General features: G+C 37.7%; 1 protein-coding gene across 4 annotated transcripts in view; it reads right to left on the bottom strand.

The window, feature by feature from the left end:
- Positions 1-3,089: 3,089 nt before the first annotated feature.
- Positions 3,090-14,431, bottom strand: part of DCLK1 (doublecortin like kinase 1) — a 237,456-nt gene continuing 226,114 nt past the window's right edge. For 2 of the 4 annotated variants that reach the window (XM_071737573.1, XM_071737586.1), the window contains 2 exons: positions 13,747-13,820; positions 3,090-4,283 (listed from right to left, as the gene is read on the bottom strand). In XM_071737573.1, the coding sequence (XP_071593674.1) occupies positions 4,226-4,283; positions 13,747-13,820 (132 nt within the window). In that variant the 3' untranslated portion in view covers positions 3,090-4,225. The remainder of the gene's footprint in view (positions 4,284-13,746; positions 13,821-14,431) is intronic. The other 2 variants (XM_071737564.1, XM_071737581.1) reach the window with 1 other exon arrangement.

The raw sequence follows: 14,431 nt of genomic DNA on the forward strand, positions 1-14,431 counted from the left end.
AAAATCAGCAAACACTGGCTAAAAAAGCAAAGCAGTTTGGATACACCAATGTAATCAGCATGCCTAGTGCTTTTCTGTTAACCCTCTGAGTAGAACCATAGGATTCTGGATTTTTTGTACATTAATACTAGGAAAATTGTAACTTACAGAAATATTAATTTATATGTAATGACTTTATAAATTATGTTCTAAATATATTTGGGCTAGGCACCTCATCTAGTCATTTATCCATCCCAGAATTTTAATTATCCACTAGAGAAGCCAGTCTCCAACAACAGTAAGGGAGGTTTAGATGAGTGCCCTAGATTAAATACATAATTTAGATAGATACATCTAGATGAGACAACACCCAGCTCAGCACTCTTTAGCTAACCTTGTGCTACTGCCTATCAGTACTACATTTTCACATCAAAGTTTGCTTACTGCTTGTAAGCTCACTAGAATATTGCACTTAGGTTGGAGTCCACGTTATCCCCACTTATATTTAATTAAGCTGGAAGTGACCCTGTTCTGCTTTCCTGTTCATGCTAGATCAGACTGACAGGCATCTCCAGAGACCAAATATTAGATGACCTGAATCACCCTTTAGAAGTGTTTCTCTCCATCTCCTTGGTGATAGGCAGTGCCTACCATCCATCTCAGCTAACTACACAGGCTTGGTGGGAGGGAGTCGCCCTTGTCTATGCAATAAGCATTTTTTTAAAAAAAAAATGTTGTCAGATTTTGCACCAATACAATGATTCAAATAGGGAGATGAAGAAAGAAGTCAGGACTGGCATGTAGTGCAGTAAAATGACCCCAGTATGCTACGTGCTCTCCCAGATTATCACATCAGAAATAGTCTGTTATCCTGGATTTCTTTTTTTCACTGATGTTTTCAGTATTTTCAGGGCCACATATTCTGTCTTCACTTACCCCCAGGAATTCAGAGATTAGACAAGAAAAAGGGCAGTCACTGCCAAACAAGCCTGAACCATTATTATTTCCATGAAAGCATAAATACGTATATATGGTTATATTTAAAAATATATATGGAGATCTTTAAAACCATAACAGCAAATTCTTTTAAAGCAGCCTAAACATTCAGATAGCTTTCCTTGAAGACTAAAAAGAGGCTATCAGCAATTTGAAACCCAATCTCTCACAGATCTAAAAATAACTTTTAAAATATTTTTATAGTTATGTTCATAAAACATGAACCAAAGATCAGAAACATATAGGACGTTGGGGATGAGTAGGAATTTCAGGATCTAGGATTATTTTTACACGCATTTTAAGTAGTACAAGATGGTGATGAAGGAGCCAAACATCTTACTTTAATGATAACCCTGTATTCCAAAGGAAAGCAAAACAAAGGTGATAGGAAAATCCCAGATGTTTTTTGAATAATATTTTTCATGCACAAGGTGAAGCATATTTCCATATTTATATTTTTCTCGTGACTTCCCTCTATAACTAAGAAGAATGAACATTGGCCTTTGCTTTAAGACTGCCAAATTTTCCCAGTACTCAAGGAACATGTGGTATTAATAGACACTTTTTTATCACCAAATGTATGCCTTGCATTTACATGGCTGGGTTGTATCTCTTCTAAAGGAAAGGCTGTGATACAATGTGGGAAGGGCAATGCTGGAAAAACATCTGCTTAGTCCTGACCTACTGTAAATTGAGAGGCAAGGGAGGCTTTACTTTGGCTGAAGGCTCCATCCTATGGAAAAATAATCCCTGTCCTATCCAACTATTATCAGATTACAACCATTAACATCACAATGTCAGTGGCTGTGCTCTGTCTACTGAGAGTCTTCCCTCCACAACTCCCAGGGTTGTATGGGCACCAACAAAGATCTGCTACAGACACAGCCCTTTCCCCAAACCTAAAATCTAAGAGCTTTTGTATGGAATTGCTTTTATCCCTCAACCTCTTGCACATGTGGACTTTGCTGACCAGAAACCTATTTACTTCACTTGGGTTAAGATGTTGTCACTTTGGTTCCAGAGTGACTGAGGCCACACACAGGTTTCCTGCCCACGGATGTACATCCAGAGAGCAGAGTCCTGATGACTTAGGGTGAGATTCATTCCCCTAAACTTATAACCTGAAGTCTGATGTAATGTTCCACCAGCAATAACTCTCACAGTCCATGGAGATAGAGCAATAGGTGAATCAAAGCATGAGCCCTGCCTAAAATGCGTGGCCATGATGAATGAGATGAATCAAACCTGGAAATGCTCATTTCTCTGTATTACCAGAGAAATCTGGATATGTAGCTCCAATTACATGTCTCACTTCTGGATCATTGATGCTGGAGGAATTTAAAAGGATTCTGTATGAAATGCTTGTACCACTTGTGTGAAGATTTACAAAATGAAAAGCCTGTATTTAAAGTCTTCGGAGCTTTTAATATATAAATTTTCATGGCCAGGAAGTGAAAGATGCACTTTAAAGGACGGAGGAACAGAAGAATTCCAGTTTCTTTGCATATGGTTCAACAGGTACTTCCTACTAGAAATGTGAAAGAGCTTTACATTAGCTCCAACAAGCTGTAGGTTAAACACCCATGGCCAAAATTGCTTGCGGGGACAGTGCCATGAGAAAACACAATCAGAATGGCAATGGCACTGTGGGCAACTTTCCCTTTTCCTCCAAAATGTATTTCTACTTCCCAGCAAGATCAGAAAAGTCTGCATATCTTTTTGGGCAGCATATTGATCTTTCTAGCTGTATGGTATGAAAGAAAAAGGGAGAAAGAAAGAGAGCAAAAGGTGAAAGGAAAGAGAGAGGAGACTACATTTTTGCTTCATTAAAAAAAAAATAAATTGTAATTTTGAGAAGAAAACTTCCATTTTTTATGAGTCATAAGAGAAAGTATAAATTTCATGTTGTTTTTTTAGTTTAGAATAGGATTTTGGAAGTTGTCTTTCTTGTTCAAGTAGAATTCTTAATGACTACATAATATTTTTTCATTAAAATTATTACATTTTAAGCAAAACTCTACAAAGCATAGTATTTCTCTGGTAGCCAGCTCTAGGATAATGGCTAAATAAAATGCTATAATGCTGTGTTGAAGTTTTAACAAACCAGAAATATGTTTAGTCTGTGTAAATGTCAATTTTATTAAATATTACAAATAGAAGTGGTGAATCTTTTAGTTCCATTCTAAGACAAAATTTTCGCCAATTCAGTTGAGGCTTTACATATATATCAAATGACTTCTCCCCGATTTAGAAGCACTCAAGGTATTTTAAGCTTAATTTTCATCAATGTTATTCTTTAAAAGTGACTCTCCCAGAATAACCAGGTCATGCTGAGAGGATGCCTGTACATTTCTGAATGTGAGGCGAAGGAACCAGGAACTTCTCAACTAGATCATTACATACCATTACATGACAGAACATGTCCTCAAGCCATTTCCCAAGACTCTGCACTGTCATTAGCAGCAAACGATATGGAAGCAACCTTTTCTGGCCATCATCATGTCATTTTCTATAAACTCTGAGGCTGCCCTAAACTGAACTTCCCATTTAGCCTGCATAGTATTCTCCAACACAGTCACTCACCTTGGAAGTACAATGCAGGTTTAGAACAAACTGCTAGAGAATATACTGCTTAATTTTATTTTCATTTTTAAAGCCCGTATTTGTAACCCCTAAGCAATAGTGTGTTTTCTAGCATTTTGGCCAGAAACAGTCAAAGAACTTGAGGGTACTATAAAAGATATGTGCGTATAAAAGCAAAAAAGCCAGAATAAAGCCCTAATGTGGGTCGTCAGGATTTAAGCTGATCGTTTACTCAGAGGGTTAACATGTGCTAAAATTACATACTGCAGTTCCTAGCTTCACTGATGAAAACATTCACTGCTTCTATCTTTAAATAAAAAAAGCAAAATAGCCTTAACCCTTTGAGGATCATATTAGCAGCAAGTTGCAATCTAAACAGAGAACAAGTATTTCAATCGATTAGGAAATTATTCTTACAAAGATTCTGTGAGCACCCTTTTGTGTTCCACCATCCCATCGTTTACTGCTGGGTACATCAGCTGTAACCACTTCACAGAGGTCTGAAGGTTTTTCGGGATCTCAAAGGGTTAAAGCCAAGACTTTTGAGTAAAAGTGTTTTATTAAAAGGGTGAGTTAGGTGAGCGAACAGTCTCGGATGAACTTGGTGAATAGTCTTCCGACTCGGAGTTGAGTTCAGGTGGAGCTTGCTGTGCCTTATAATGTCCCCTCACATCCTGGTGGCGTCTTCGTCGGAAAACCTGCCTCTCCTTATCAAGAGCGGTGGTCTGGCAGGGGCATAAAATAAGAATAAATGAAATTAGGCTGTGTGTGAAATGCAAAGCTAATGAAAACCATGAGTTTTTATGTGGCCTGCAAATACCAGGGATAATAAATGTTCAGACCAAATTAAACCTGTTCTGTCTCAGTCAGGTCTGAAAGGTTGAGCCCACAACAGAGCGAAATGCTTTAAAAAGTGCATTTCCCAAACCTTAAGAGCTAGTGTGACATCATCAAGCAGATACAGTACCATATATATGGATGCCATATGTTCTACTTCTGGATACTATTAATTTCATCCTTTAATAGATTCAAATTTCAAGCCAAATACCAAAAGGCCTCCCCCCCCCCCAATCCTCTCAAAGTATAAATCTGTTCCTACAGGCAGGGCAGAGATGTAAGCTTGTCTTTGACTTGACCTAATGAAGGCTGATACACACTCACCCATGTTCAAGTCAGTGCAATCGGCTAACAAAGATGGATTGTGATAAAGTTGTCAGACAAGAGAGAAAAATAAACACTGAAGGGAGCTACTCCAACTCTTTGACACCTCCTCATGCAGCTCAATGGATGTTCTTAGGGAAAATGCTGAAGAGCTCTGACGGAAAGACCCGTTTAGCCTGAACACCCTGTCTCGTCCTGTTAACCAAGGTCTATCAAATTAAATATTCCACTAATTTTATTTAGGACTATCTAGAGTATCTAGAAATGAGGGAAAGAGAGTTTACTTGATGGGCATTATATTTCGATCAGTTTCTGCCACTGTTGAGAGTGGAGGTTTTAATAAGATAGCTCTGACTTCTAGCCACATCTCTTCTTCTGCTTGGTCTGGCACATTTACAAGGGGAAACTGCAGTCCAGGTAAGAAAAGCCCAAATCTGGCCAATGATTTCAAGTATGGGACTGGGTTTTGCTGTTTCCTTGACTACAGTTTATCAGACTGCCGTCCCTGAAATCTCAGTAAAATTACAAGTTCAACAGGATGGCCTTGATTCAGCAAGAGCACTTTGACACATAGCTAACTGCCCTCTGAAGCAGGGCTGCCTTCTTAAAACCTGGCCTCTGACTTTTTTGGGGAAAAATAAAACAGGAAAAGGCAGGTAGCTCGTAAGATGACATACAAAATGCAAACCAGTATCTGCTCATGGCACTGGAGGCAAAAATAACATTGAGAACTAAATAGTTTCACTGCTATGCCTTGTAAAAGTTGTCCCTACTATGAAAATCTCAGTTTAAACTGAGGTATGTAGCTAAAAGGTTATTCTGTTTGTAGGACTTCTGTTTACACTTGAGATATACATGACTGATTTCTCTAGAAAATTTACCAGTTATAGTGTGAGCTTCACAGGAAAAGAGATGTATTTATAGCCATCATATTTTTGAGAACAAAATGAAAACTAAATCCATCATACCAGTGCAGAATAGCATTATAGCATTCCCTGCTCCAAAATAATGCAATCAGCATTCAATAATGATGTAATAGAGACAGAAAGATGGACAAGAGTACAGAGCAACTATAGCAAATGGATTTAGTTGAACTAAATTGCTGAACTATTATTTTTGTGTCTAGAACCTACACAGCACTACCTTAAAGGGGTAAAATAATTAAGTTAGCTGAGTTCACCCCTGTTTTTAAATAATAGTTGTGCAAAAGCCAACACTTCTCATCTGTTGCAAATTTCTTTGTTTATTGCTAATCTTTTGTGTTAGAGCTCTAATTAGTATTTTCAATGCCTTCTACTTTTTTTTAGCCTTGAACTAATTCAGTTGATTCTTTTTTAATGCCAAACAGAAGAATACCTAGATCTTTTAAACACAGTGAATAAGCTGCATACAGCATGTAATTCTGTGTGAAAATTGGAAAGAATGGTGTATATTACCATTCTATAAAATACAGATTTCCATTTAAAAGACTTTTTGATGCTTACAGGAAATAAGAATTTATTTAAAGTTTCAACCACATCACATCAGCCTGTGGTAACAGATACTCTGAGAAAGTTGAACATTTCTACTTGAATAAATAAAAATATTTGTATTAATATCAAAATTTAATTTTAAAACCTGCTACATGAGAATTGCGAATGTGGGTGTAAAACTGAAGGTTTTCAAAATTAGAGACGTTATACAGAGGTGAATATTTTTGAACAAAACATTCTTTTGCAAATTTAGCCCAGGTTATTGCTTTTTTTAAAGGACAAAATCATGAAACTACAAAACTAATTGATAATTAGGTAATAAATAATTAAACGTCAGGACACTGTTTTAAGGATGTCTTTAAAAAATAAGTCCCAATGTCCTGCTCTTCTACAATATTTGGGAAAACTTTCAGGACTTTTGATTACACATACGTAAAGGCACTTCCTACCTCAGTAGTCAAAAAGGTTAAGTAAGAGATATTTAAAGTGAGATGCATTTAAAAGATGTGTAGATGTTGTGCTTAGGGGGGTGCTTTAGTGCTGGACTTGGAAGCTTGCCGGGTTAATGGTTGGATTTGATCATCTTCAAGCTCTTTTCCAACCAAAATGATTCTGTGATTCCAAAAAACCTCATCATCTCACCTAATGTAGCACCTTATGCTGTAGTTTGTAGGACCAAATGTTTCTGGCTTCTTAACCTTTCAGAAACTTCCTGAGATACCTTGAGACTGTGTTTTTCTTTACATTTTTATTACAAGTCTTCCTTGAATTTTATCTAAATTGCTCTTTATAAAGGTATGCTTGTAGACTCAGTGGAATTATTGTGGTTACTCTCCTGGGCTGAGAGACAATCAGAGCCTTTCTCACCCAAAGAGATTATCAAATAAAAATTTATAAAGTCACAGAGAGCCAAAGAAGGGACTACTTATCTACTGAAAGCCAAAATACACAGACTGTATTCTAACATCTAGTGTTTAACATGTCAGAACCACAAAAAAGGATCAGTTTTGACCACAAACAAAGCACTCACAAGCCCTCCAGAACTTATTCTGGGTTTATTCTGCTCACTGTTATGATGGGCTTGTGCCCTTCCAGTGTCTATTACAGTGCCAGGCAGTATGGCCACTCTGCATTCAGCACAAATACTGATTTCCATTTAACGAGGTCACAGTTGTTTCTTTACCTCTAAAGAATTATAAAATATGATGGATTAATTATTTAGAATTCAGGGGAGATGGTAAAATACATTTGAATAATGACTGCATATGCTTTGTAAGTGCAATTTTCACCTTCTTGTGCATGTGGGCATATTCCAAAAGCCAGCTTTTCCATTATTATTACTGCTTTTGTAACAAAGGCCCCTCTTACACATTGCTTTGGTGTAATAGATTTATTATTTCATCTAAAATTCAGCTGGGTGGTTCGCTGGTGCATGAACCAGTCCATTATGGATTTCCAGGGCATTTCTACTTAAAGCTACTCTTTCAGTAAATAATCAGAGGATCTGAAGTGCACTTATGCTTCGCAGGGCTGCGAATTCCAGATTTTCATTATCACGTTTTGACTTTTTTTTTTCTTTTTTTTTTTTTTCTCCCCAGGCTGGAGGTGAGAGAGTGAAGAATTTGAGCATTATTTGATAGTGATGGCAACTAAAATGTAAGGATAGCATTCCTATTCAAGATACATGGCTGTCCTCTTACCATCCATATGATGAAATGTAGAGCTTCTTATACAGCATCAGATAAGCTGATTGCCTCTATTTAATAGTTTGGTTCTGATGGGTCTGAAGCACTTCTTTAAGCACTAATATATTTTGCATCAACATTTAGTAAACTTGACACCAGGTACCAAATGGTTAACCAGACATTTTTTGAAAGGCATTTAATGTGAAGAAACAGAGCATTATTTTAAGATCATTGTCTCTGTCACCTACACACCAAGGTGCAGCTAGCATTTTTCCAGGATTTTGCCACAGGGCAACTTCTCTCTGGTTTCTGTGGCTTGATGTTACAGGACTCCTGAGCCATGCAAATTCTTTTTTCTTGGAAAACATTGAACTCCATGTTTATGAACAGCTATTAAAAAACTACAACTGCTTTGATATGTATGTTGGCTTTGCAGGGGGAAGCACCATATTTTAGCTGTGGGGTGATATTTTCTGTCAGGTCAGTAATTATTAGATTGAAGTAACTGCATTTTAGGAATGTGAGCGGTGACTTTTTCTTTTCACTTGTCTTAATTTACTGCTGGCCACGAAATATAGATATATATTCATTTCATTAATAAAAGAACATTATTGTGCATTTTGCCTCCTAGCCCATCCATTATTCATACCAGCCATGAGACTGAACTGGGGATGCAGCTGTTCACACATTAATCTCAGAAAACCTTCCCTTCACCTGCTTTCCTTCTGCAGGAGCATATTTGCAATTTGTTTGCAATTTTCATGATGCTTTGTTTAGCGTGTGGAATTACGTATTGAAACACTGGTATTTTTCCTCCAGTGCATTCTTTCATATACATGCATGTGTATGCATATATTCTCACCTGGGTAATTTTATCCTATTTCCTTAAGCTTCTGGTTAGTGACCACAAAATGTTGAAATATATAATGGCTGTTATCCCTACTATAAAAATGACCATTGAACAATGCTTGTGGCACAAGCCAGGCAGCCCTTCAGTCTTACCTTTTTTTTTTTTTCCATGGGTTTCTCAGATTATATATATATATATATAAAAATATAAGTATAAATATATATATATATGATTGATTCATGACTGAAGACAGTTTTTGGAGAGTATGTCAAACTTAGTAATGCACATCAGTCCAGGAGTGAAAGACACATGTTAGTTTTATCCCCTGAGGCACAAGTCAAGTTACACGGTGATTTGGAGATGTGCAAATGACCACATCGAGGGAACAAACTAATCGAGTGGATTTGAACCTAGTCCTCCAAATACAAAAGACCACTGCTTTAGCACTCCATGTAACTTCTAGCATGGAATTTAGTTAAAATGAAAGTCAAAAAGAAAAAAACACAAATCAATTGGATGTATGCTTTGTACCGTACTCGTGAGTGAATACAAAGACAAGTGTTCTACATCTATAAATGCTGAATTTATATTGCTATATTTAAGTTTGTGTTTACTCTTTGATATCCCCCCTTTTTAGAGATGTGATTCCTCAGCTGGCTTCAATTACACATGGAAGACACTTAGTGCCAAATTGTTTGCATGGGTGAATTTTATTTATAGTTTGGTAATCAGTTGTGGGTTTCTTAGTCAAAGAGCCAGAGAAGAGATTTTAAGTGAGTTTAGATGTTTGCTTGTTTTTTACCAATATTCATCTTATAGAGGGTTTTATGGTCTTAAAAATGGCACTTTATAGATAGCATGCCTGATTCTCAACTCCCATGTCCATTATCAAGATGTCTGGCCATAACTTTTGACTCAAAAGTCTATGGTATCCCCTTGAGACAGGTGTAACTCAACAGATGAAAAATAATGGGAAGTAGGAGCCAAACACAGAGGATGGAACTATGGGCATTCGAGTACTTTTTAACTGTGACAGTGAGAACTGTATTTTAAAAATCCAGTATTGACTGGATTGACAATTTCACTAAGCATCCAATGTAACTCATCTCCTTGCTATTATCACTATATAGATAATATCATTAATGACTTTCCCATACATTTCCTGGGTTGTTTTTTTTTCCTTTAGCTTTTATATAGTGTATGTGTATATAATAATAATAATATATAGTAACATTTTATACTGGTCTTATATATAATACTACATATACAAATGTTTTCTACTAATATTTTATGTTAGATACACTCACTCTGTTCCTCATCTCAGAAAAGGCAGAAAAGTCAGGCCATTCTTTCAGTAGCAGGTTAAAATAATGTTAAGATTCAGACATAAAGCAGAACTGGTAAGAAAGTTCAGGGTCAAAGAAAATATTGGTAGGTTATGCAAAGTTTTGCCTTCATAATGCACTGCCATGAGGAGGCACAGGTAAACCAGCTAAAGAGGCTGCAGACCAGACATTGAAACACTTGGGGCTAAAGAGAAGGCTTCAAAATACTATCATTCTTAACATTCTGGCTTAATTACAAGAAAGCCAAAAAACCTGAGTCACACAAAGTTTTAAAGACCTTCAGTTAATTACATCTTGAAGGAAAGTTCCTTATAAGAAAGTAAATCTAACAGTTAAAGCATTTCTGAAGTACCATGCAGGTGCCTTGTAGACTTTCTGTAGTCACTGTTGCTAAACTCCAGTAGCAGGAAAATTATAAAAGATGGCTCTTACAAAGAGATCTACCAGAGAACTGGCTACCCTTGGGTTAAAAAAAATAAATCCCAGAAATAGTACCTGTACTCCAGGATGGGTGATGGGTCGACTTGAGTCGACAATGGTAACTTGTGGTGAATGGAGATGAGATTGCAGCACAGGCATTACCCAGCTACACCAAGGCTGCCTTTCCTGGCTCTCAAGAACAATAATTTTCACCAGCCTGGGGCAGTGCAGATTGCAGTCATTTAACTGGGACCTCCAGATGTCATTGCCTGCTCAACATGTTTTGGCCTTTTCTGCACTTCTGATTGCAAGGCTGATGTCCCAACAGCAGCCTTTTAAAACTGTCCAGATGATATTACTGATTTGGCCCCCGTGTTTTTTCTCATGCTCGGATTTGAGGAACCCTGTAAGATTTTCCAGGTATTATACCTCATACCTGCTAAAACAAGCATTACTGTATGTAAGGTTTGTTGAATTTTAATAGCACATATTATTTTACTGAAATGGAATAAAACATGATGCAAGAATGAACGCTCAGAAAATTAGGACTGTGAGGCACTTGGAACAGAAAAGTCTCCTGGTCAGAGAAAGGAGGTTTTCTGGTTGATTGAAGGAAGAAATAGTTCCATTTTAAAAGATGTTTTAGAGGACTGCTAGAAACTAGGGATGAAAATGATCAAAGGAGCAGAGAAGAAATGAATAGTTTAACACTAACAAAGGGAGTATTACATTTTCCTTGGGACCTGCTTTCATTTTTCGATGCACTTGTGAATTCAGTTTTATTTTCACCGGTCTGTGATAAATTAACTGTTTTATAGGCGGGACTTGATGAACCTTTTCATATGCTTTGCATTTTGCACTTACTACTGAAAAATAACCGCTAAATCGAAATGGTTGTATTAAGACTAAAATGTTGGTCACTACAGCAGATTCTGGAGATGAAAGAGGAGCAAATACAGGGCAGTGCTTGTGGAGGTCCCCCCTGTTAGAGAATTTCCTAATTAAGCATCTAAGCTAGGAGCCCTGCTCTCCCAATTTGCCTTTCCACACTAGGTGCTCTTGTTTAGAAAGCACTAATTATAAACATTGTTGTTACTGCCCCCAGCTGGAAAACAGAGCAGTTTATGTATGAATAAGAGAGATTATCGCCCATCTGCTCCAGCCCATTATTCAGGGATGTGTCATTTTGTATGCCGATGGCAGCCATTACTACCGCTTTAGTCAAACGGCTTTTTTGTTTGTTTGTTTGTTTGATTGATTATTAATTTCTGTTAATAGCTTTTATTTATTTACCAGGTTTCAGAGTTAGAGTCTTCTCCCCTACGTTCTCAAAATGCATATGGTTTGTTTCAAAATCTGGGCTATGCAGTTAAACTGAGTCAAGGCCAATCTGATAGGGGATGCTTTTATCACAAGCTCCTATTCCTGGTGGTCTGCTCCCCCTGATGTTGGGGTTTTAAAAGATCTAATAACTGTGTATAGCAAATGAAAAGACAAATTTCTTATTTTTTGGTGCAAAATAAAAACAGGACAGCAGAGAGGGAGGCTAAACTGATCATGGACAGCAATTAAACTCTGGGTAGATAAACAAAGCTGTGATCTTTCCTCTGTTTTACAAAGGAGGCATTAAATTTGCAACTATTTGACAAAGTCCTGCTTAACACAAAACACTATCTTTCCTTCCTAAATGGAAAAGAAAAATTCCTCTAATACTATGAAACCTACACTTATCTAAAACTCGGCATTCATTGCTCCCTTCTTTAAAACCAAAAAGCAGAGTTACTGGGCTGATGCCACCCAGTCAGCTCTTTCGGAACCTGCAAAATGTGATGCCAAGTGACAAGACAGACCAAGCAGATTTTCTGTGTCCTCAAGGTCTCGGAGGGATTTTAGCCACCAACACAAGTGTCATAGGCTGCAATTACAGACATGGCTACAGACTTGCTTTGAGTGTTCCTCAATTCTTGCCAGCCAGCATTCAGCTGATGGATGGGAAATGCTTCTCTACCTTTTTACCTGAAAAGTGGCATGTTTTTATCATTTTTCTTTGCTTTCCCCAGAACATCCATATCTACTTAACATCCAATCTACTTAACCCTCAGTGTGTGTTCAGGGAACTGCTAGGTTACAGGGAAACTGTGCTGTAGCCTAAGCCATGTGCTCAGTAAACTGATCCAGGGTGAGAGTTTTACTGGACTGGAAACACTTGCAGTGACCATCTCTGCTGTTTTGCTAATTCGGCTAATTTGCTGAGTTTTTCCAAATAGCTCACAGATGAGTTTTTAAAAGCTTCAGTCACTGCATTGCTGGAAAACACAGGTTTAGCACGAAACTTATAAAATTTTCTCCAGCTCTCAAAATGCGATCTTGTGAGTAATAAGAAGGGAAAAAGCCAGCAAATAGCCACTTGATGGAAATTCCAGGGCTCTGGATTGACTGAGGAGGTGCACAGGCCTCCCGTGGGCTATCAGACCTGGATCCCTCCTTGCGCCCATTCCAGAATAACCCCCTCCCTCCCAGACTCCCGTTTTATCGTACAGGTGATGCCAGCTAACGACAACCCTGGCACAGTCACACAACGAAGAAAAATATACTCAAAAGACTCATGCAATATTAAAAAAAAAAAAAAAAATCAAATCAAAATAAATAGGTATTGGAAGGGCTTTAAAAAGAAAAGATAAAGAATGCATTGTTAGAAACACAAGCTCACCGGCACATACAATGCATTCTATTTCATTCAACTCGGGAGAGTTTCTACAGACTGGGTTATGTAAATGCATCGTTCAATCTAAGGTAAGGATTGTGCTTAAGTGGGTTTAAAATGACAGTATATAGCTCCACGTCTCGCGTGGAAAAAGGAAGATATATGCTGAGAGCCTGTTGCTGCTCCACATATTTCAAACCAGGAGCGCAGGGGAAGCAGATGCCTTAACAAGCAATAGGGAGGGGGAAGGGAGGGTAACCTCAGCATATCTGGTCGATTTTCTATATACACTGTCCTTTTAACTACAGGGAGATTGAGACTGAGCATGTGCAATGAGGAGAAAGCTGGCGATGTGGGTGTGAGGGATGGGTGAAGAAAGGGAATGAGGGGGCGTGGCATCTCAATCAAGATTAAAACGAAACTGATAAAGCAGCATATGGACCGGATAACAAATCAAAAAGCATGTTTATCCACTGAAGGAACTGGTTAATGGAGACTGCCAGCACGTTGCCATGGAAACACTGACTGTTGGCGCTGCACCATCTCATACCTTATCCAATACATTCCTGGTTGTTGGTAGTAGTCCAAAGACCCTGATCTCTTGATGGTAAACCCGTGGTCCAGCTGAGCAGAGAGAAATGGGGCAACTCAGTGGATCAACATTAGGCTAAAGAATTCAGACTCCAGAGCAAGCTGTTCCTTATTTAGTGCATATATACTCTTTTCAGAAGGCACTTAACTAACATGCTAAAGCTACGTATCGGAGACGAAAAAGAAAAAAAAGGTAAAGAAATAAGAGAAAAAGGTACTAACTCTAGTTTCAGTCTTGCTAAATTAGAAGCCATTTTATTCAAACTAAAATGGAGTTTGTGAAATAGGTTACTTAATGCATAATGCATTCATTTGAAAGTCTGACAAATATCTTGTTACCTCCAATGACAGAAGTGCCCTTTTAAGTTGCACATACCAGTAATGGAAAATTATCTTATGCAATTAAACCGAGAGGTTTAGTAATTTTAAAAAAAGTGCAGTGCAACCATCACAAGGAGCAGGCTAGACAGACTACACAAGGCTTAAATTAGACTGCTTCATAATCATGGAATGTGTAAAGATGAAAAGAATCAGGTTTTGATACCCCATCAATCATGGTAATTCATTTCTAAAAATGCGTTAACCTTGGAGAGTTGGACTACTCAGAGCCATGAATAACATTGTTTATCATTTCAGCTTACACC

The sequence above is a fragment of the Heliangelus exortis genome, chromosome 1 (assembly GCF_036169615.1).
Source record: "Heliangelus exortis chromosome 1, bHelExo1.hap1, whole genome shotgun sequence".
NCBI lineage: Eukaryota > Metazoa > Chordata > Aves > Apodiformes > Trochilidae > Heliangelus > Heliangelus exortis.